This window comes from Coptis chinensis, chromosome 7, assembly GCF_015680905.1.
Source record: "Coptis chinensis isolate HL-2020 chromosome 7, ASM1568090v1, whole genome shotgun sequence".
NCBI classification, from domain to species: Eukaryota; Viridiplantae; Streptophyta; class Magnoliopsida; order Ranunculales; family Ranunculaceae; genus Coptis; species Coptis chinensis.
Window position 1 is genome coordinate 40054186 of NC_141462.1, and position 24141 is coordinate 40078326.

General features: G+C 34.2%; 1 protein-coding gene and 1 long non-coding RNA gene across 3 annotated transcripts; one reads left to right on the forward strand and one right to left on the reverse strand.

Annotated features, from left to right (window-relative positions):
- The first annotated feature begins 14827 nt into the window (after positions 1 to 14827).
- LOC147487511 (uncharacterized) lies at positions 14828 to 16351 on the forward strand. The gene is made up of 3 exons (XR_015201074.1): positions 14828 to 14890; positions 15947 to 16015; positions 16134 to 16351. It is a non-coding gene; the product is annotated as an uncharacterized LOC147487511 (long non-coding RNA).
- Positions 16352 to 19925: 3574 nt separating this feature from the next.
- Positions 19926 to 23882, reverse strand: LOC147487512 (U-box domain-containing protein 14-like). 2 transcript variants are annotated; one of them, XM_086570361.1, is made up of 4 exons: positions 23471 to 23882; positions 22559 to 22675; positions 21918 to 22328; positions 19926 to 21820 (listed from the first exon to the last, which is right to left on the reverse strand). In XM_086570361.1, exons 1-4 carry the CDS (start codon positions 23741 to 23743, stop codon positions 20744 to 20746), a joined length of 1878 nt encoding a protein of 625 aa, XP_086426487.1. In that variant the 5' UTR covers positions 23744 to 23882; the 3' UTR covers positions 19926 to 20743. The 2 variants fall into 2 exon arrangements, with proteins under 2 accessions (XP_086426487.1, XP_086426488.1); XM_086570362.1 differs by having other exon boundaries at positions 19926 to 21796; positions 23471 to 23872.
- Between the last annotated feature and the right edge of the window lie 259 nt (positions 23883 to 24141).

Sequence of the window (24141 nt, forward strand, 5' to 3'; positions counted from 1 at the left end):
TCAAGTGAACTACTACATCACATCATTCGTTTACATAAGAGAGACATTGCCTATAATTCCATTAAACAAAAAATCGTGAGTGTTATGATCATTGGCGCTATGTAATCATATATATTCCTTTCATCAACTCTTCATCGTGATTCTATAAAGTGCTTTATAGCATGCTACCCTAGATTTAGAGTCATATTGCACACCGCCTTCACAATTCAAAACATAAGCTCTTCATCAATTGTTACATATACAACATACATGATGGGAATACATTGCATAAATATATGTTCCTCTTGCAACCTGCAAGGAAAGAAACATTGTGAATTACGTATACCCATCCTGAAGTCTAGAACTCAAGTCCTGGTCAGAGAACGTGTACATATTAGCACTTGAGATTCCAGAAATTTTAGAAAGGAAAGTAAAAGAGAGTGAAAATTAACCTACTTGTAGATAATAAGACAAAGGCAGTAGAAACTGCATAGCATTCTACTTTAATCAAGACTCTTTTACTAATGGATGAGAGCAATTTTGAGAATTAGAATCTCGTGATTTTTTTCAAAGGGATTACCAATTGAATTCAATCAATGATCATGGAGATATACATTGCTAATGCAATATTTGCGAGCTACTTCCAAGTGTTGAAAAGGTTAATAACGTTGTTCACATCAGGTTAGAAAACAAAGGTTTTAGGAAACTTGGAAATCTACGCACCTTTAACTCGTGAGTAACATTCAGATTGACCTTGAACGCCTATTGTTGACCTGAAGCTCCTAATTACTCTTTTGTGATCTTTAAGTACTCTTCAGTGGAATACAACTTCTTCATATGTATCATCTAAATACATTGCTAAAAAGATTAAAAAGAAAAAGACATATGTTCTGGTGGAAAATATATTAACCCAAATTAACACATTAACATTAATATGCACAAAAAACTTATGCTTAAGTTATAAATATGGCAAAGTAAATACAAAAGACACAGATAAAGAGATGGTGCATCTAGGCATTGGCAAAATAACCTAATTAAATGATGGAAGGCAGATTCTTCACCTTCCCAGCTTTTACCCATAGCCTTAAAAAAGAATCCAAATCGCTTACTTGTTAGTGATTCAAAGGAAAGACCAACAAACAAAGTGCAGCAACATTTAATTTTCATCATTATCAGCAACGTAACATCATCCGATCACAACCATCATTGAAGGGTCGACTCTACAACTTGCTCTAAGGTACTCACCCATATCATTCTAAAACTTAGGTGACAAAGACCACCCCCCTTTTCCGTAAAACGTGGTGATGATTACAACATAACACTACAACAAACAGTGCTCCTCGACCAAACATACTACATACTACATAGACATGCAACAACCAACTTCTACTTGTATAAACTAAGATGACTAATAATATCTTAAAAAAGCAATATACATCGACAGTCATTGCATTTCCTATACAAAGGGCAAACATTGTTTCTATCGCTTCCATTATTACTGGAAAAAATGATATAAAAATTGTAAATTCATATAAGCAACACAAAAACAAACTCAAATTATTTTGAGAAAATTTACCTTCAATAAACTTCCATGACCAAATGTAAAAGATCATAAACAACTACACCCCAAACCAAACAGATGCAAAAAAGTTCGTAACTCCAAGTAATTTGCAAACAAAGTCATAAGTTTAAATAATGAACTTCATTATTTTAATAAACAATCTCTTATGCTCTGTTAAGCCCAATGGATTTCTACATCCAATGCGACAATGCTGAACCAAATTTAGATAACACCGCTGAAAGACTACAAACCCATTTGTTATACTAATTGTGAACCAAATTACAACACAATGGAAGTAGGGGAAGAGAAGAGACCATTTATCTCTATTCCAGCAACAAAACCCTAAAACATGAACCCATTTTATGCAAATTATAAACCAACTCTAAGATCAAGAAAACCAAATCAACAAAAGAATATGAATAAAAAATGAATAAAAAACAAAAGTCTACATTCAAAAGAAAGACATAAAATAAATGAAGTATACCTTCAAATGCTCAAGACCTATGTAAATGAATTTTTTTAGATTTAATTAACTACTAATGTTATACACTACTTGAATAACAGTACATACCTAGTAACAAACTGATCATCCACTGAAGTAGATTGAAAATAGTTGCAGGCCCCGACCATAGTTTGAACTCTAATGGGTTGACCCTCTGCAAGACAAAAATGATCTAAACCATGTGACCATGAATTACACAACATATGAAACACAACACAATGAATTTGCAAGCCCTACTCATATATTTACAATGGCATGAGAAAATCAAACCTTCTAAAGAAATTATAACTCATTCCTTCGTTTTTCTCAAGTAGTTGCCTCATTTGCACGCATTATATGCACACTGAATGAACGATGTGAAAAACAGAGTAAGAATACATCAGCTGTGTCGTAGCATTTTCAATGGTTCTTTGGGTTGGAGAGCTCTTGTTGTCAATGCCCACTCCAACAAATTTCTATATGCAAGTAAAACAACCCAAAGCAAGAGCCTTACTTTCTCAAACATAAGCAAACTGCCCCACATCCAATACATAATAACAAAAGAAGTTCGCAAATCTTTAGCTTTATTTTTTAAGGAGAATAAAAAATAGAATAAAGAAATTGATTGAAAACCAATTTATTAATGGAAACATATTTTTTTAAAAAAGATTAAACTAATAATAATCCACATAGAAAAATTTGAGATCATATCACCTTCAAGGTTATCATATGGTTAATCCAAAGCTCTAAATATGCCAATTCTCTGGCATTGGTAGAGATAACTTTCAAACCTCTACACCAACCACCAAGAATCAAACCTCCAATCCAACAACAGTTCAATGGAATATATATGATGCCTATACAAATTTGAAAGTAATTTTTGGATATCCTTGAAGCTTCCTAGTGCCTTGTGTTAGTGTTGTTAATTTACGCGAAGTAAATTTCCCGGCTCTAGCTGCTATCTTAACTGATTTTGCTGACAACAACTTGTAGTCATGTCGCTGAATATCTTTGAAAGGAATTCAAAACTTTCATTGCACTGTTGGTAAGAATAATGAAATCAAACCCCTAAATTTTGGGTTATGCGTATCCAATCAAACAGTTCCAGTTTTTTAAAGAATAGTAAATATACCTACAAAATCAAATAAATTTAGTTAAAAAGTCTGATTTTTTTTTTTTTTTTTTTTTTTATCAGTCCAACTTCCAAATCTCCATTTCAGCACAATATTTCCCCTCTTGAAGCTCTTCATGAATCCCCGAAACCAATCCATCAAAAATATTACACTTCTTGCTGACTTTCAACACAAATCCTAACTTTAATCGATAACAAAACACTCTTTCCCTTTGATTTAGAAATGGAATCGCAACCCTTGCAGTAGCAAACCAAGGTGTATTTAAAGAAGATGAGGGAAGATCATTACCTTTGTTTTAGCTAGCTTCAAACTTAAGTATGTTGCTGATAAACACACGCCCTTATCATTTTCGATTCTTTCTTTCTTCACTTTGAAGATTGAGAGAGAGAGGAAAAGAATTGATCAATGGCCATGTTTTTTTTGTGTGTGTTTGGGGGTGGGGGGGTAATATTCGTTAACCCTAAAATATATAAGAATACATAGTATTGTCAGAGAGAACGATCTACTATCAGGACGCGATTCATAAAACATACTGAAGAAATCCACATCAAAAATTCAAATTTTAAGTAGCCTCTCGACCAGGAATGATGACAAAAGAAACCAAACAAACGCAATCAAATCAGAAAGAAAAAGCACAAAAAAAGCATGTGCAACATGGAAAGGAAAACCCACCTATATTCTCATAGACATCATTCCCCTCGGTCCACCCCAGTAAATTTTTTCTTACATTTCCCTTCTAGGTTTCTTGAAAACCAGCAAGTTCATCTAAGAGTCAACAACATACCCAGTATTAATAATTTAATATGCTGGTAAGTCGCATCATTTTTGTAGTGATTAAAATATACCTTCATCCAAATTGTGCAAGGTTTACATAGTATCCACCTTACCATCCGGATTGAGCTTTCTTGTTACTGTATGACCCTACAAAAGTAAAAGAAGCCTTCTCGGGGGGTTTTTTTTTTTTCTTGTTTTGCTTTTGAATTTTTTTCGTTAGGTTTGAGGAAGAGTTTTTCATATCATTCTATTTTTTAGTTGTTAATTACTTACTTACCCCTGGCGTACATTCAAATAAAAGCGTATGTTTGGTTTTTGTTTTTCATAAGAACTGAAAAGACCGAATAGACTTCTATAAAATTACAAAGTAGACCAATTTCAGGGGTATTTAAGTAAAAAAGAAAGTAAATATTTTCAAAATATGGGTTCTTTTAAAAAAATTGTTGACGTGGCTCCCTATGAGCATCCTGGGAGAAAGGGATATTAATAGGTAGGAAGGTGAAAAGAGAAAGAATGTGAGGTTTAAGTTGGTCATTCATATGTTTGTTTAAATTAAATCTACTCAAAGCTTGACTTGAAAGGTACATGCAGAATCCTTTTATAACTTCCACTCTTGAATGTTAAGTATGAACAAGTCTTCAGATTAAGAGTGTTAAGTGGTAAAGTGTGAAAATCAGCCAAACACACCCAATTCTGACATGAATCACTTACAAAGATCACTAATCATCACAACAGAATCAAAGAAGAAAACTTGACAACAGAGTCCATAATTTGACCCAACACTAATCTACTGCCTTTAACATTATCCCACAAGTTTTTGGTGTGTCAGTGCATTGCACTTCTCAAGTCATAGTTACAATCTTACCAATAGTGCAAAACTCAGCATTTTGGTGCATATTCTAGTATAACTATTTTTCTAAATCAGCCTACTTGCTATATTTGAACCTTAAAAGTATATAAGACTAAGCCATATGTAGAGCAAACCTATATCTTATGACTGATAACATTCCATCTAGTGAGAAAAAAAATTGAACTTAAACTCTGGTATGTGGGAATTACTCGACTCTCAGAAGGACTCATCGAATATGGATGGCATGATAGAGATATAGGGGGGGTCTACAAAGAACTACTCCTACAACTCAAGCAAGAGAATGTTGATGGATTCCTCAAGGCTGATTTTCTTATAGAAATTGGTGTAAGGGCGATTTTCTGACATAAACGGGGTAAGGGACAACTTCCATGGCAGCTATAATAGATGGCCTAAGGCAGCAAGAACAATGCAGAGGTCAATTCAGTATGGAGAGAAGCCAAAGTATTGGCTGAACATAAAAAACACATAGGACATTCTAACAGGACACTACAAGCCTTGTTCCTTATGCTAAGATGCTAACAGTAAACTCCATAAGCAAATAACATTTCAAATTCACATTACATTTACTCAAAGATATTTGAATCACATACATGCAATTATGTTCAAGGGATATCATATAACACTATGCCAATTACTGACTCAACAATGTTTGGGTCAACCTTACTCACTCTATCCCAAATAGTTAACCTAAACAACAAAGAAGAGAGCCTCAAGCCAGAACCCTAACAAAAGAACATAACCTATAACTCAAAATTATAAACCAAGTGTGGATGTTCTCAATCTTTCGGTAGCACTTCTAAATCTTCTACAAATCTCTTTCCTCAATGCTTAACAACACATCTCTTCTACATGCTTCTGACATGTGCAGAAAAGCTTCTCTCCATCCTTTGTCCTAAAATAAGGATATGGCTTTAACATAAGTCTGCCTTCCAATTTTGATACATATAGCCTCAATGATGTCAACACACTCTGTTATACTGAATTTGCCCCTCTTTTCGACTCTAGCATGTGATGCTTCAACTAGCATCTTGATAGCTTCCGTAAGCTCGGGTCCTTTAGGATCACTTCTTTCCCGCTTGTGAGAATGGCTTTGACTTTTGGTTTGAGTGCTTTGAGTGCCATAGTCATTATTTTCACGATTATTGCCACCCTCTGAAATTTGAACTTGAGGAGGCATAGGGGATTCAGCAGTTGCTTCTTTCTCACCATTCTCTTCATTTGTTGAGTCGAAGTTATGGCTCACAGATGCTTTGTTAGATCCAGTCGCTATTGTGCCTCCAAAAATTATTTGCAAGTCTTTGTACTCGGGGCAACCTCGAACTCTCAACCTCTTTAAATGCTTGGCCTTTTTGTGAGTCTGTTTTTTGTAATAAAACAATTAACATAGTTTCAAAAAACATAATTAAAAGGAAGGGAATACTAATAAATGATAATTGTTTATCACCTTTATATAATCATCCCACCATGAATCACTCGTAATAAAAGTACCTAATACTTGATTAAATCCCGTTCCACTAGCCTTTTCAACAAGCGCTTTGAATTCTCGAAACCTTTCTTTCATGTTTTGGTGCTGTTCTTGTATGCTTTTGGTAAATATTTAAGTCCAAATCTCATATAATACTTTTTTCTCAAGTCGAGCCATTCATTCTTCGTGAACTTGCCATTAACTCTTTTAACACCGGGCGTAATCACATTTTCCTTTAACAACTCAATAAAGTACCCCTCTTGCTCTAAGTTCCATTCGGCTTCAACTTCTTTAGCTACCTCAAAAGGTTCCAATTCCAAAGGGACACTACTTGAATCCATCTAAATCCATCGAAAACAATTACTACAATAAACAAATTACTTCTATTTCCATAAAAACCCAACATTTTCACAAACACAGTTTCAACAGTATCAAAAAACACATAAAAAAACATTTTCACAAATACTAATTGTTCTTCATATTAGAAAGCAATCAATTAACTTAAATAATACTCTTAACAAGTTAAAAATAAACTACAACGGATCTACAACAATCAATGAATCAAATCAAATGAAAAATACCTTAATAAACAATTTTGATTAAAACCCCGTGAAGCTTTTATAGAGACGAACCAAGAGAATAACTTAATTGAACTGAAATCTAGTCGACTGAGAGAGACGAACCAAGAGAAATAATTTGATTGATTTGAAATCAATAATCACATGAACCTTGTTCTTCAATTGAGATTGAAAGGTCAATCTCTTTCACTTTCACCTTGTTCTTCAATAATGAATTTGAGATTTTCCATAGATAGAGTGAGATTTATGAAGGGTTTTTGTAAAAGAGTTGAGATTTGAGGGTTTTTGCTACGTTATTTTGGAGAGAAAGTGTGAAACCAGGGGTAGACAAAAGGAGAAAGCTTAAAAAACAGACTTCCCGAAAATGAGTTTTTGGACTTTCCTGAAAGACATTTGTTTTGCTTTCTCACTTCTTATATTTTTAGCTTTCTGAGATTGCCAAACATGCTTTTGACTTATGTCCTTCTAGAAAGCTAGGAAGTGACTTATTGAGGTGTTGCCAAACGCCCTCTAAGTTTCAAGCAATGCCCAAATGCAGCCACAGTTAGTAAAGGACAAAGTTCCTTGTATGTTCGAACCATGCTCAGTAAAGCTGCTTAGAAAGCTTTATGCTGTGTCGATCTAAAGCCTAAGCTAGTGGCCTGAGGCTCACAGAACAATGCTGCTGGTCAAAAATTGGATATATCAGCTATGAATTTTCCCCATGAGCAAAGTACAGAATGATCAAAAAGATTTTGATGAACAAAAGCAATTTGATCATTCTATGTTTGATAAGAAACAGAAAATACTGATCTATGAGTCAAATCTTAATCAACTCAGATAAAAAAAGGTTTATCATCATTTGTTTACTATCGTTAGTTTGTAAGTAGTTTTCATCTATTCAGGTACAAAAATGCTACAAATTCATGATTTTCTTCAAATCCTACGGACTACTAGTCTTTGACCAAATCATCACCGACCCAATGAAAGAAACTATATATTTGCAATTCAAGGAGGCGAAAGTTAACGTGCATTCTTTGATATAATCTTGAATCATTAGTAATGATCTTCAACTTTTTAGTGAAAGATAACTATCTTCAGCATATTCGTGAAAGAAAGCCTATTGAAAAAATACAAGCTAATACACATAACTTACAACCTATGTTGCATGGACGCAGACACGGCTGTAACTCAAAAAAATAGGATGCGGACGCAAACTGGACGCGGGAATTAAATAATATATGTAATTTTATTTTATTTTAATAATTAAACATTACAATTTATAAACTAATTCATATGTATCATAAAATTCATGATTACTCAAAATAAACATCCACAAAATTAAACAAACATATTAATATAGTATTTAATCAAATTTCTCGTAAGTCTTAACTTTTAAGTCTTAACAAAGCAAGAACCAAAATAAAACCCACAAGGCCACAAGAAACATAGTAATTAGTAAAGAAAGAGCCCTAGAATTCAACAAGACAACATGACAGAAGTATTGATAGGAGCGACAGCGGCAAACTAAGCAAGTGTTAAAAGTCCTTGATTCTTCTTTTGGGTGTTCCAACAGAAGACAAAATGCTCAGATCAGCCTCAACGGCAGCAAAAAGAGCCTCTACTACAAAAAAAAACACTAAAGACTAACCATCCTTTGATGAATCGCTAGTCGTTATTCTAGCTCATAAAAATTAATCCTTGTTTGATTAGAAGTTTAGAACAAAAGGAGTAAAGGACAATAACGTTTTCTAACCTCACCTTTTATAAGCAAGTGAGCAGCAACCCCAGTCTTCAAGTCTTCATTCTTCAACAAAAAGTCAAACACAAACATCAAATCTCAAAACAAAGCGAGGTGAGAATGAGAATTAGTCAATTAGGTCGTGGGTTTAATTGCCGACTTCAATCAGGACTTCAGGACTTCGCCACTTCAAAATCTCACAACATAAGAGAGGTGAGAATGAGAATGAGAATTAGGTCGAGGCCTTTTTTTTTTTTTTTTTTTTTTACTTTGTCTTTATTATTTATAGGTATTTTGGGTATATAAATCGCAATATTCAAATATTGTTTATTCCCTAAAACACTATTAAGATCAAATGTGTTCTATGCTCCAATGCATACTCTATCAATCTATCACTTTTATAATGTGTGATTCATGTAATGTCGGACTGAATGGAACAATAACATGTTAAACAAATAAAAATTAATGCAGAGAACATAGTATCTAGGTTATTTTTGAACGTACAATATAATTTCTTTAATTGACTCTTGTTTTGTGTAAATTTAAGTAAACAAACAAACTAATAATTGAAACAATGTAAATCTTCAATAATCGTCACTAATATTGATGAATTCTTCTTTGTCGTCGATTATGCATTACCAGTGCTGAAGATAAAAAAAAAAAATCAGAAGAGTTAAGGTCAACAATTTATGAGGATCCTATTAGACGACGTTTATGCATGCTCTCCCATGTAAAGGTTTATATCAAAAAGTTCCTAGCTCATAAACATTGCCTCTTAAAAAAAATATAACCACACCAATCTTCCCGTCTTTAATTGTGGGTTGGTATTTTCCAACGGATTAATTCTATCAACGTATTAAATATTTTATGCCCCATCAAGAAAATATATATAAGTCGAGACTCTCTCTCTCGATAAGCAGAGGCAGTATAGAAAGCTTTGCCAATTTGGAGGTCTTTAGGTTTCTCAAGAAATCAAGAGTTTTAATTGAAAGAGAAGTCTACGTGGTGTCATTGTAGGGGATATTAGAAAAGGCTAATTCTCATATTAGAGTGCCACCTAGGAGAGAGAAAATCCTCCATTGGAGGTCTCTACTTTAGTATATATAATAGATTTTGGACCCGGGCATACACCCGGGATCTATTAAATATTTTGTGTGCTGAAAAGGCTTTACAAAATGTCTCACACAAATTTTCGAATCAGAATATATTTTTATTGAAAATAAACCGAAATTCGTTAATGAGCAGCGATTATGGTACATAAGTACTTGGAAACTAAGGGATCAAATTGAGATAGCCTCTTCACTTTATGGTATAGGATATTAATTCGTAATATTCAAATAGAATTATCTTAAACTCGATCTAGCTTGTATAATAATTTTCTTAGATTTATGGTGATTTAGCGGCAAATTATCGAATCAGACTATATTTTTATTGAAAATAAACCGAAATACGTTAATGAGCAGTGATTATGGTGCATGAGTACTTGAAAACTAATAGATCAAATTGAGATAGCCTCTTCACTTTATGGTTTAGGATATTAATCTGTAATTTTCAAATATAATTATCTTAAACTTGATCTAGCTTGTATAATAGTTTTCTTAGATTTATGGTGATTTAGTGGTAAATCATCACTGCTCGGCTTAATTACGTACTAATGTGTATAAATCACTAAAATATTTATCAAATCACTAAAACAGATTGATTGTTTCCATATCGTCAAAGAATACACTACTCCCACTTGAAAATATTTCAAATTGAGATAGCATCTTCACTTTGTGGTTTAGGATACTAATTCGTAATTTTAAAATGGAATTATCTTAAACTCGATCTAGCTTGTATAATAGTTTTCTTAGATTTATGGTGATTTAGCGGTAAATCATCACCTCTCGGCTTACGTACTAATGTGTACAAATCACTAAAATATCTATCAAATCACTAAAACAGATTGATTGTTTCCGTATCCTCAAAGAATACACTACTCCCACTTGAAAAGATTTATTACATGAACGTGTTCTACGATGAATTGATGAATACAAAAAAAATTCTCTTTAAAGAAAATGCGTTAATATACTTAGAATACTCCCCCAAGTATTTTCTCTTTTTCTAGGTGATTGTTTGTATAACAAAATATATTTATTCAATTCCAACAGGAATAACAGAGAAGATCATGTCATTCTATGTCTTTCGTCAATGTGAACATGTCAAAGTGTTAACGTAAAATTAGGTGGGTAAAATGAGTAATGACCATTAATTTTTAGATTTGAACTATATAATAATCAAATGGATGGAAGAATAGTGTGTCATTCAAATAACATTCCCTTTCCAAACTTGAAGCTTCTAACATACACCTTAAACTTATAATAAAATGCTCAAATATTCCATCTTATTTCACCTTTTTTCTTATTTCTTATAGTAGATTTATCTATTCTCAATATTTCTGCAAGCATATTGCAAAACAAAGTTCGGATAAATAAATAGTACCACAAAGTTCTTCTAATATTGCACTAATGTTGAAAGGGTTAAGTTTGATGGTATTAATAAAGTGCCACAAAAATAAGTATAACAATAATTCACACAAACACTCTTCACTCTTTTGGACCAAAGAATTATCATCCATCAATTATCAGTAGAACACTTATAAGAATTTTAAACTTCAATATATTTTACTACAAAATTATTAAAATTCCTACAACCAAAAAATGTTTAGGTGGCTCTCTTTGCAACCAAAGTTTGTTACGTATCAAGTAAATATTGTTGAGTTATTGCAAGTTCAACTGTAGTTCTATCGCTTTGAAATGCTCATCACAATACAAATTCAATAATAGCTTTCTTATGTAATACCAAGAGTAGTTCATATAGGACATTATATTATTATACAACTTGGTAAGATCCTACTCCATGATGATATGGACATTCTATAAGCATCCACACCCATTTATGAAGTTAGAGAAGTGAAACATACTTGGCAGGATCATACTCCATGATATGGACATTCTATAAGCTTCCCATATCTTTCAGCACTATCATATCTTTCTGCACTTGGAATGAGCGCAGATTTTGAAAATTTATTTTTAGCACTATCCCATCTTCCTGTACTCGGGAAAAAAAAACAAAACTTAGGAAACTAAAGACAGCCGCCTCGATCAGTTAATTTAATCCTCGCTCCTGAATGAAGTGATTTCACTCACTGTATCTTGTATTCGTTATAAGAGTCAGTTCCAATTTCTATTCCAGGAACTGAAATGAAATATAAGAAGGTTGTATATATTAAATTCGAGGAATGCCAATGTATTGTTTATAAATGAAATTAGTTAAGTACATATACTTAAGGTTTTGCTTACCATTTGGGATCTAAAGGAGATCGTCCCAAGTGCCAAATACAATTTTGCTTTTGAGTTTATTTGTGTTTCCCGATGATATCCGAATACAAAATCTAGATTGTTATAGTTAGCTCTTATAGTGATGGAAAAAGCTCTATGGATTCACATATAAACGTACTCTATTGCTCTATATATATTGAATAGAAAAACAACATCACATGCATAACCATGCATTACATCTACCTGTCTTCCAAATATGACTATCGGTGATCGTTCGATCCTTTCATAGTGTTCTTAAACCGATAGAAGCATAGTACTCGACATTAATGAGAAATAACTTGGGAGAGTTTGCAACTTGGCATTTGATCTCGTGTTAACTTTGACATTTTTTGAATCGAGTGTTCGAGTGTATGTATGTGAGAGGTTATGTTTGGATGATTATTAGATATATATCATTAGATTGTCTAAAGAAACAATGTCATACAAAGAAGCATAAATCAAATGTGCAAATAAAAGCATCCCTTCATAATAAACCGATGTTCTTTTTACAGATCTAGACTTTCAATATGTATTATCATATTGTAGCCTGCATGTGTTTGAAAATCAGAATGAGATCCAAGAAAAAAAAATGAAAAGGAAGAAAAGTGCATATGTTAAAAATATGAGAGTGCGTGATGGGTATTCAGGCACTTACTTGGGAAGTATATTGGTCTACTTCTTAAGAAGTTAATAACCAACAATAAATGCAAATTCCAAGTATATGAAAGGGTTATGCAAGTAACATTTTGAGTGTTATAATTTGGTATATCTCACATAATCCTTAGAGAATGTGGGGAACCGTAGGAAGCTGATTTTACACCATATAATAAGTTATTAACTGAAGAATATGTAGTATTTTTTAGGTCGCGTTAAAGATATATTCGAAATAAGTCAGTGTTTTATCATAGACACTAAAAATGTGTGATTTGTAATAGGGAATTAGCTTATACAAATCACTTATTTTTTAGCAATTTTTTTTTATTTGTAAGTATATAAGAATTAGAACACTAAAATTATTTGATTCGTAATAGGAAATTACTTTCTACAAATCACCTATTTTTTAGCAATTTTTTTTTATTTGATCAAATATATAAGAATTAGAAATACACTAAAACTCTCTAAATATAAGAATTAGAAATACATTCAAACTCTCTAAAAAGATTCCATGTATGTGGGATTGTAGGATATTAGAAAAGACTATATTTCATATATTAGAGTGCCACATATGAGAGAGAAAATATTATCTCTCATATTAGAGTGCCACCACATAGGAGAGAAAAAAAATCTCTTTTTGAAGTCTCTGCTTTAGTATCTCAATTAGTAGAGTACACCATAATTAACATGAACATTTAAATTGGACCATCCTTTTTTCTACCACTAAATATCCTTGATAAAATATTCAAATAAATTATTCAATACCTTTAAGAAAGACTAGTTCGTCATTTCAAAATTTACTACCATTTATACCCTTAAGATTACATAATACCTTAAGGACATATATGTAAATTCAAGTCGGAAATCAACTACACGCAAGTATTCAATTGTTCGTGACTTAGCCTTCACATTAATTGTCAAACTATTACCATTTATACCGAATTTAAATGCAAGGAAACTAGCCGTCTCTCTCTTCATCTTCTCTTCTTCTTCTTATTCCCACATTTCTCTTTCTCTCTCTCTTAAAACCTAAAATCCAAATATATATTTTTAAGAGAGAGAGAGAGAGAGAGAGAGAGAGAGAGAGAGAGAGAAAATGTATATCACAGACGTCTTTATCTTTTCTCTTTTATGAGTTTTATCTTTCTCAAATCTCCCCTCATTCAGTTACCAAAAAAGAAATCTCCCCTCATTCGCTCTCTTTTAAAAAAAGCTAAAATCCAAAAAAAAAAAAAAAAAAAAAAAAAGATCCCCTCTCTACACTCTGTCGAAAAAACTCCTAAACCTGGGCAAACTCTTTGGTAACTTCTTCAGTTGTACGCTGCTTCTGAGCATCAGTCTGTTCAACAATCCATTTACGATGTTGGTACGGTTTGAGTAAGATAAAGGATGCCATGGTTTTTTATTCAAATAATAATGACTCCATGCTGTACCTAACGTCTATCATATGTGGAGGGACAGTTTCCAAAGAAGAACCAATTCAAGAAGATAGAGACTATAACACATCAGTAGCTTCTTCAAGCTCAGCCACATCAGAAAAACTCTATCCTATTCTTAATGTTGTTGAGCCGTCTGACAGATCCCGTGCTTCCAGAGAATGTACTAGCGGTGTGAGCTTCGCTGATTATGGTAATTCGTTGTCAAGATTGAGTACAGAACAATATTGGTAGGTGGTACTCTGATGGTGATGGCAAAGTAGATGTGGCGCAAACGTCAATTCAACGTCCAGATAAAAATAATCAGCAGCAAGGGTCGGGGAGATATTTCAAAATAATTTTGTAGATAAAACCAAAGAGTCTGGCAATAATGCTATTAGTAATCATGATCGTAGAGATTTCAGTCATGACAGATTTACAGACAGCAAATTGATTGTGATGGATCCCAAAGATAAAAGCTCATCACTTGATTCTGGTCGAAGTAGGCCTGAGCCAATGCTTGATGATGTAGCTTAACTGGAAATACCATGGGAGCACTTTTATATTGGTGAAAGGATTGGTCTAGGTAATGGCTTCTACAGCGCTATAGTTTGTTGTTTGTGTATACGTTGTGCATTCCTTTCCTCTGGCTATTCTTTGTCAATCTAATATAGCTCTCTACATTGATTATAGTGATCAAATTTCTCTATTTTCACTTTTAGAAATATTAAGTTCTCTCCATCTTAATTGTTGGGGTTCCTGGTGGGGTAGCTGGTGGAGACTGTGGAGTAGTTACTTATGGTGAAATGCATTTTTTAAATATTATCTTGCTTGGCTATAGTTCTGCTTTTGGTGGAATAGGCATATGGAGAAGTGTACCGTGCTGATTGGAATGGCATGGTGAGTCTCTCTCACACATACATACACATACACAGACACACACCACACCTGTCCCTTAGACATAGTCTACATACCATAGACATATGTATAACCATCATCTATTTTTTAGGTTTGATAAGAATGCAATAAGCACCCATGTGAACATTTATATTTCCCTATTTTATTGTTCAAATGAAAATTACATTAGTCAAATATCATTATAATATGGTGCATACTTGAGACTGGGTGCCCAAGAATCTGCATGCTGACGAAGACAGCCCAACTAGATCAGCACTTCATAGCCCTATCATAATTTTATCATCCCACCTTGGACATTGTTATCCCTATATCCCCACCTGGGAAGAGTTTAATATTCAATTGCTTAATGTTGAAGTCTCAATTTATAGTATTAAGGTTTTGTTGTAGTATTTGTTTATTTAGGAGCTACATACAAGGACTACCTATTATCTATGGTTTTGTTGTGTAGGTCATTATATCCTGCTTTTGGCTATGTTGACTCAGGTGCCTGTTTTATTCTTAACAGTGTATGAGAGATTAATCATCCCACATCATTTAAGGCCGCTCATTCTTTTGTAATTACTGTTGCACCATATTATCCTTAGGATGAAAGAAGATTATTCTGTTTATGTCATGGCCATGGAATTAAATTTCAGAGAACTCTTGAAAATTTCATGAAAATTTCATTTTTGGCAGGCAAAAAAAGTTTTAGTGCCCTGAAAATTTATATATATATTAATCATACAATTTAGAATGTTTTTCTTTTTTCAAAAACCTAGACGACTTTTTTTCAGCATTCCTAGAAACTTTGATCGAAACCGAAATTAGTTCCTTGGTCATAACTTTTCCCTCATCTTCTGCTGTTTAGTGTTAATGAGTTATGACTAAGATGTCTTGGTGAGATGAGTCGAAAAGAACAAAGAAAAAGAAAAAAAAACAATAATGGGCTTACAGTTTTTCTTGGATTCCTTTCTATGTATTAGTATTTTGTGCAGTCTTAAATAGTACTGATTTGTTCATTTGTGTTTTTTTTCTTTGTTGTTTGGTGTTGAACCTTAGGAAGTGGCTGTGAACAAGTTCTTAGATCAGGACTTTTATGGGGATGCGCTGGACGAGTTCAAAAGTGAAGTAAGTGATAAGTTGACTCACAATGTGTTATTTAAAGCATGATTTCTATTCATGAGCGTATGCACCTGTCTTTCCAATTTAGAACATTCTAAAGTAGTCCGGTGTTCTCAATTGCCAGGTTCGCATAATGCACAGATTGCGCCATCCGAATGTTGTCCTTTTTGTAGGAGTTATAACCCATCCTCCTAACCTCTCTATCGTCACTGAGTTTCTTCCTAGGTACAATTGGCCACTAAGCTACATGCTCTTTGTAGTTAGTTGAGCTCGCTAATAAATTGTTGTTGTTACCTATTTACCTGAGTTTTTACTGTTGAAAGAAAGCATATTTGTTAGCAAAATGCTTGGTACATCATTCTTTTCCTTATGTAAATGCAGGATCCTCTAAGAGGTGGTACAGATGACTTGGTCAAAGATCTAATTGCTTTTATTCACATTGGTGATCAAGTGGCTCTTGCCAAAGGTGCAGTGGTCATCACTCCAAGGAGACGCATGGTCCCTGAGTTCATGGTGAAGTAGGCTCGGAAAATCAGCCCTTTTAATCACACTTCAAATTCCAAGTGATGCAAAGCTTCAGGTTCTCATTACTCAAAACATCATATTTTTTTTTTGTATGTTGTGTTACTCTTGTAGCAGTAGACCGCCTGACACTCCAACATTTTTGAAGTTTTGATAACGATAACGTACCGTTATGAAATATTTGGTTAACTTGGTTCTGATAACTCAAGTTTTATCACATTTGGATATCTGTGCCTGACGTTGTGCTTCCCAACTAAAAATTGATTATTGATAGGACTAAAATATGGCATTATTCCTATGGAAATTGCCCCTAGCAGTCCTACTCATTGTCCACATCTTTATGAACTCAACCTTTGCAATCCTTTTCCCAAACACATCCGAGTTACTTAAGGAGTCTCCTTGGTGTTATATATAGTCTATGGAGACAAAATTTCTATATCTTGGTTCTTTTGGGTCTTTTGCTTTTCTATTGATTGGTTATTTTCTTCTTTTGCCCTTTCTATGTAGGTATGCTACTGGGTTTGCAGCTTTTGTTGCAGGCATGGCCTGTTTGGTTGGGGTTGACTTTAGTGCAAAACGGATTGCATCTCTAGCTAAATCATTTGAGGTATGCCTACTTTAATAAGTTAAATATATGTTACTGGAACTGTGTGCCTTCACACTTCAGTTTGTGTAGTTGGTCAAATGAATCCTACCGTGTTTTATATATGCGGAAAATTATATGCTCAAATGCGACTTTCAGCTTCTGTATATTTTATTCTTTACAACAATCTTTTTTCTACTTGCAGGATGAGTTTATGAAAGAAGACAACATGTCCTTGCAAAATCTGACCCTTTTGCTATCTTAGTACACATTTGGTGTTTGCTCTAGGTTGGTGACCTCCATTGCTGAAAAAAAAATGTTTTACAGTAGCATAATAATTTTGTATGGTACATACCAGCTTCATACTAGATTGGTAGAAAACTCATAATTGTTATTGTCTAATAAGTTCTCCACCATCTCTAATAATCAACTTTGTGCTGGTAATTTTCAGTGATTTGATATCGACATTCTAAGCATTTTGAGCAAGTGATTGTTGGAGATAGATGTTTCCACTATATTGACAATTTTACCAATGTAAGTCTTCTTTCTTCTCTTTTTGGAAGTTTACCATGTGAACATAACAATAAGTTATGGATGTAACCCATACCAATATGATCTTGACTTTATAAATCATCCTATCAACTCCTTCTTCTAATTGTTTATCTATACCTTCTATTTGTGAACAGATGCAAGTAGCAGATAAGAGTAAAAGCGCTAATGAGGATATTGCGGTGCTCTTTTTTCAGTTAGATTTGGCAACTAGAGATCTGGTATGCTACTTTTTTTTCTGGCATACATTTTTGTTCTTGAAAAATTATTGTCAGGCGTATTTTAAAAATGGTTGTGTGCTTTGGATATGGAGTGGTATGAAATTGCTTAAGGATTGAGGAACAAACTTATAGATGTACCTCTATCAAACTTAAATGGTTATCTGGAGTAGAAAATTTGTTTGTTACTGAAAACTAAAAGTAGATATCACATTTCGATGGAATAATAACAAAGAAATATCTATCTTCTTGGTTTTATATTTTTTGCGGTTAACACCTTTTTTTATAATGTTATTAATTCATTGCTACTACTTTGAAATTGAGTTTTTGTAGACTGTTTAAGTGACACTTTTTTAGATTGTGTACTTCCATGAGCATATCCTTGCATTAATAGACAAAGGCATTCTTGGATGTCGACCATAATTTTTTTTTGCATAATTCAATCAGATTTTTACTTTTGAAAAGTTATAATGGTAAGGTTCACATGCTGACATGAAGGCGTATGATGATATTATGATTTACAAGTTTAGCAAGTCTACTATGGTTACGCTTTTACGCAGCTAGCTGAAGTTCTTCGCAATGGAAGTAATAATAACTCTTATGCTGTCATATTTGATGTTGGTAGTTCTGTAACTAGAGTTCATGTTTATTGCTTTGACCAGAATTTGAATCTTGTGAAAGTTGGAAATGGGCTTGAACTCTTTGTTCATATACTTATACTTTAACTCACCTACCATTTTTTTTTCTTTCCTAATGTGATCCTAATACTGCATATTGTGTGTGTAGCTAAAACCATGTTTGAGTGCATATGAAAGCAATTCAGAATTAGCTGTAGAGTCGTTTTCATCTTCATTAAAGCGAGCAGAAAGTGTTGTGCCTAAGGAGGTGCATGGTGATCGAGACACCAGTGAGACTTCAGGTAATTTTTTAACTTTTATGTTACTATATTTTGTTTTGGGCTGAAATGCTCGATGATTATTGCTTGAGTAGTGTTATTGAAATTTGTTAGGATGATGGTTTGTAGGCTACATCAGGGGCAAGGCACTTGAAAGGTGACGTGTCGGTCTGTCGGATAAACTTTTGCAAGTAGTAACTCTCTTTCACTGGTGATTGTTAGTATAATATATTCTTGCTTATGTTGTGTAAATATACACTTACTTAGATTGTTCATTACTGAGAACTAGAAACCAAGAGTATAAGCTATCAAGAGCATATTTTTCTTTTCCGGATGAATACAAGATACGTATCCGGTAATGTTTTTGCTTTCTCAATCGCCTTATTTGTATGTTTGGCTCTATTCATGATATTAACATCTATGAGAAGATAGATTGAAGATGAATGTGAATGGTTAGTATACTATTTTTGGTTTGATCGTATAGACCTCATACTTCCATTAGAATTTGAATCATATAATAGCAAAACTATATACTTCATCATTTTAAGTAATTCTTTAAGATCTAAGATGTGTAGAGTTGAAAGAATATACCATACACTATATACCTCATTGCTTAGATAGTATTGTTTGGTCGATGGTTTATATTTAGATGGTTAGATGTGTCTTGCTTCTAAATTACTCTTTTCATGCCATGTCTTACATGCTCTCATAAAGAGATCAAGTAATATCTAATGCTAGTGTTTCTTATATACCTTACCCTTTCTAATGGTTATATTTTTTATTTGGGCATGTCTTTAAGGCACTATTATTAGATTATTGTGTGTTACTTAGGGATTTAATCCATGGCTTAGAGAAAATCAGCAAAAACAAATATTGAAATAATAGAATACCGCAAAAAAATAAACTCTAATCCAATTTTTGTCTGATTTGAAAGTCCTTCAAAATTATGCAGTTGCAAGTTGCAGTTAAGGATCTCAAGACTACTCCTTAAAGATTTTTTATTTAGTAGAAGTTTTTAGTTATTAGTTTTTCTCATTCCCTTATGACAATTATGGGAGTAATTAATTTATCTTTCTCATTCAAATTTAGACGAAACAATTATTCTTCAATTCCTATGTTTCCTATGTTGAGTATGGTCTTTGAATCAAATTTATAATAAACAATTGCAATTCTTTGCATGGTTCCGTCTATAGAACCAGATAACATATTTTGTTAGATTATTTCAGTTGTCACTTTGTAAACAAGTGATCATACATACTCTTTTTAATACATTAAATTTGTCATCCACGTATATAACACATACTTTTTGCTAGTATAGATAATAGATAGGAAAAGTAGATTTGTTTTTAAAATGTTCATATGTTGACCCGCATCTCCGCGTCCTAACTTGCGTCCAATGTGATTGACTGCATCTTAACCATGTTGACCGCGTCGGACACGCGTTCGAGCCGAGTCCGCGTCCGACGCATGTTCGACGCGGACACAACTCTTTACTATGTGCGTCCGTGCTTTAGAGCTTACAACAAACTTCATACAGGAAGAGCATGCCCAAGTAGAATTTATTTTTTTCACCTTCCCTGTTACTGTTTCCAACAACACTAAATGACACTGTATCCCAAAACAAAGCCTTCTGCAACCAAACTGTTTCTTTTAGCAAGCGGATATGAAGCCCTAGTCATGCATGGCATTTTCAGCTGCCTTCTCTACCAAAGTATCCACCCATATCAGAAACTAAATCAATCAAAAGATTCTCATGCTATAGAACTCACGGTAGTTAACTTTCTGAGAAACAGAACTCATATCACTCACTATCCATTTTTGAACAGAAATAAATACCAACTCGTCTTATCACTTTGTACACCAACAGACCTCAGAAAAAACAACAGATTGATTTTTTCCTATCCAACACCAGCAACAAAGACCACTTGTATTTTCTCTTTGGGAATATTAGTACCCAGCAGCCAATTTCAGGGGCTAACAACCTCTTCCACCGTCCGATGCAGGAGCTCCAGAAGATTTGCAGCTTTCCTCTTAGCACGGTCAGTGCCATTCTCTGACAAATCCTTCAGAGCTTCTTCCACCCCACATTCTTTTGAAGTCTTAAGATGCTTCCCATCAGCTGTACACAGTGACCACAACACAGCCGCAGCGTTCTCACGGTTGCGTGGTGATCCAGTCCTCATTACCTCCACCAAAACAGGGGTGGGCTCAGCTTGACCAATTGCCACCCTACCTTCTTGATGGCTTGCAAGGATTGCGAGTATTGCAAGTGCCTCATCTACCATTCCACCAGCAGCATCTGTAAGCAGCCTCATCAATGGCACAACAATTCCAGCTCTGACAGCTCTTACTTTGTTCCCTTGATAGATTGAAAGGTTAAATATGGCAGTGGCAGCATCCTTCTTCCCTCTAGGGCTGCCATGGCACAGAAGGTCAATAAGAGCCGGAATAGCTCCTGCTGCTCCTATAGCCACCTTGTTTTCATCTATGACAGACAAACTAAAAAGGGTTGCAGCTGCATTCTCTCTCGCTTCCATGCTGCCATTCTTAAGCACATCCACTATATCCGGTATTGCTCCCGCGTTAACGATACTTACCTTGTTAGTCTCATTTATGGAGAGGTTGAGAAGAGCTGTGACTGCATGCTCCTGAGTCCTAGAATCAGGGGAAGACAATAATTCTACAAGCAGGGGAATGGCTCCGGCTTCCGCAATGCATACCCTATTATCACCATTTCTTTTAGCCAACAAACGGAGCTCACCAGCAGCTGCTCTCTGATCTTCCGGGTCTCTATTTGACAACTTCAGTAACAGTGCATCAATTGCTGCCCGATCGCAGTCTGAAACAGATGTACTTGACTTCCAGTTTTTGCACTCCCCCTGCTTCTTTGGCAGCTCAACGCCATTGCTTTCACACCATTGAGATATTAGACTTTTCAGAACATAATTTGGGGTGAGAGCAGTGTGTACCAAAGTTTGCTGTGTCTTAGGACAAGTTCTGTGCCCTGCATCAAGCCATTTCTGGATACAAGACCTCTCATACGTCTGAAAAGGGCAAAGAATATAGAAAATACTAGAATCCCAATCGGAAAATGATTGCCAAACATCACAAATGAAAGGTAAGGGATATGGGAGATTAAACCTGTCCAGTAGAGACAATCACAGGATCTTTCATCAGTTCAAGAGAGATTGGGCACCGAAAATCATCTGGAATGACAGGAGATCGGTGTTTGAAAAAGATTTCCCCTTCAGAAGTGTCTGCATCAGGGTTTTCTGTGAGAACGGAATCTTTTAGCTTCTTAAGCAAGGCCGACATGTCCTCAAGACAGTCCCCAGGATCTCCACCACAGGAGAGCACCATTTCATGCAAAGAAAGAGACTCTTTCTTGAGATCGTTAATGGTCCTGAGCTGAAGCTTCTCCGATAGTCTTATTAAAATGGCCGGGTCGGGCTCTTTTTCTCTCTGTGCAGTTGACAAATCCATATGCAGTTGTACATCTGGCGAGTCTATTCTGTCTTTTGCCCTTCTGAACTGAGCATGCACAAGTTCAATCTGAAAAAAAGACAAAAGAAGATGTACTCTGCACTTTACCTTCTGATCTTGTAGTGTTTAGAAGCAAAAATCATACATCCTATTTACATAGAAAAGAGAACCATGAAAACCACAGCTTCTGTAGCAAAGCTATATGAAGCAGGAGTTTTAGAAAGATTAACCCAAATCCTAGATGAATGAAAGTTAGTCATGGCCAGACCAGGTCACTTGATCAACTTTGCTAACGGTACCTGTTCTTGAACTTCTTCTGATATATCAAGCTTTTCAAAGGAAATGTCGCTCAATGCCTTCTCAATTTGTTCTGTCACCTCATGAAACTCTTTTGCAAAATCTTCCCATTGCAGAGCCTGGGAAAGATTATTCATTATTTCAAAAGTTGGTCAAAAGAACCAGTATTTCATCATTTTTAATTGAAAATAGGAAAAATACCTCTAAAAATGCATTCACCAAGACTAAAGTAATAATAGAGGCTTCCACGTTTAATAAGATAAAGAAACGGTTGGATGAAGAAAGTATCATTATTCATAGTCATACTTATCAGGCAAGGAGACTGTCTCTACTTTTCAACTTATGAAAGGACAATTGTTCCATTAGAGTTCTCCCATTACCTTTCCTATGACCACATGTTTCTTTCCAGTCAAAATTATTTTTCAGGTGGAGAACAATTCGCATGCATGCTCATATTTGCTGAAATTAAACTAAATAATTGGCTTTCCATGGGATTTTTTCCCATATTCAAACACCACAAGTCCACAAACTCATAGCAGTGAGAGTAAATCAAGAAAATATTCTATTCCTCTATGCCAATAAAAAAGATAATCCCATTGTCGCATTATGTGATTGTGGTTCTAGCAATTCATTTGATATTCTAGTGCTTCAACCGCATTGAACCATTAAAACAATTTTCGTTCTTCCATTTTCTTTTTATCTTACTATTATTCCCACAATCTAATGATCACTTAAATTGACCTTCATCATGCAATACAATTCAATTTCAGTAATATCACAAACAAGACCCAATTCAATTAAGCTAAAAATTGAGCTTAAAATCACAATCATTTAACCAACAACATAATCAAACAAGTAATAAAAATCAAAACTTGAACGAAAAACAAAACACCCAAACACTAAAAAAACATTACCTGATAAAGCTTACTCCCATCATTAACAGATTTCAGTAGTTCATTAGCAGAATCCAAAGCAGCTTTCAATTCCTCAAAACCTTTAATAACATCTTCATCACTAATAACTTTATCACTATCTTTCAATTCTTCAAAAAGTGGACTTAACAGCTTAACTCTTCTTGTTAAATTACTATAAAGCTTCTTTGATGTATTTCTGCACTCTGGAAATCCATAAAACTTTTTCACTGTTTCAAGTAATTGTATTACCAACTCTTTTGATGATTCTTCCATCACTTTTTCACCAAAATCTCAATAGCCCAAACCTTGATGAAATGATGGCTTGAATGGAAACTTGAGGATGGGAAAAAATGGTGTTTTGGACCAAGACTGGGTTTTGAGTCTTCATTCTTTGTTTGACCACGCTGTCCTTGCGCGTTTTATAGTGATATTTTATAACAGTAAAGTTTATAGTTAGTTGAGTGAGGGTAGTTTCGTACTTTTATTGATTTTTTTGTGGACTTGTCAAGTAAATTAATTTCAAACCCGTCCTACAAACGGGTACCATTATATTAAATTATTCTAAAAAATATTTGAACTATGTAGATAGATCTATTTATAAGATATGAATATTACATTGGTCACTCATCCAAATTTCTTGCAACATGAAAACCACACTCCATAAAATAATA

Excerpts from the sequence above, each read along its gene's own strand:
- LOC147487512 (XM_086570361.1), bottom strand. The coding sequence starts at position 23,743 with ATGGAAGAATCATCAAAAGAGTTGGTAATACAATTACTTGAAACAGTG. Across the intron at positions 22,329-22,558 it reads CAGAAGAAGTTCAAGAACAG|ATTGAACTTGTGCATGCTCA; the intron begins GTACCGTTAGCA and ends TCTTTTTTTCAG. Across the intron at positions 21,821-21,917 it reads TGATTGTCTCTACTGGACAG|ACGTATGAGAGGTCTTGTAT; the intron begins GTTTAATCTCCC and ends TGCCCTTTTCAG.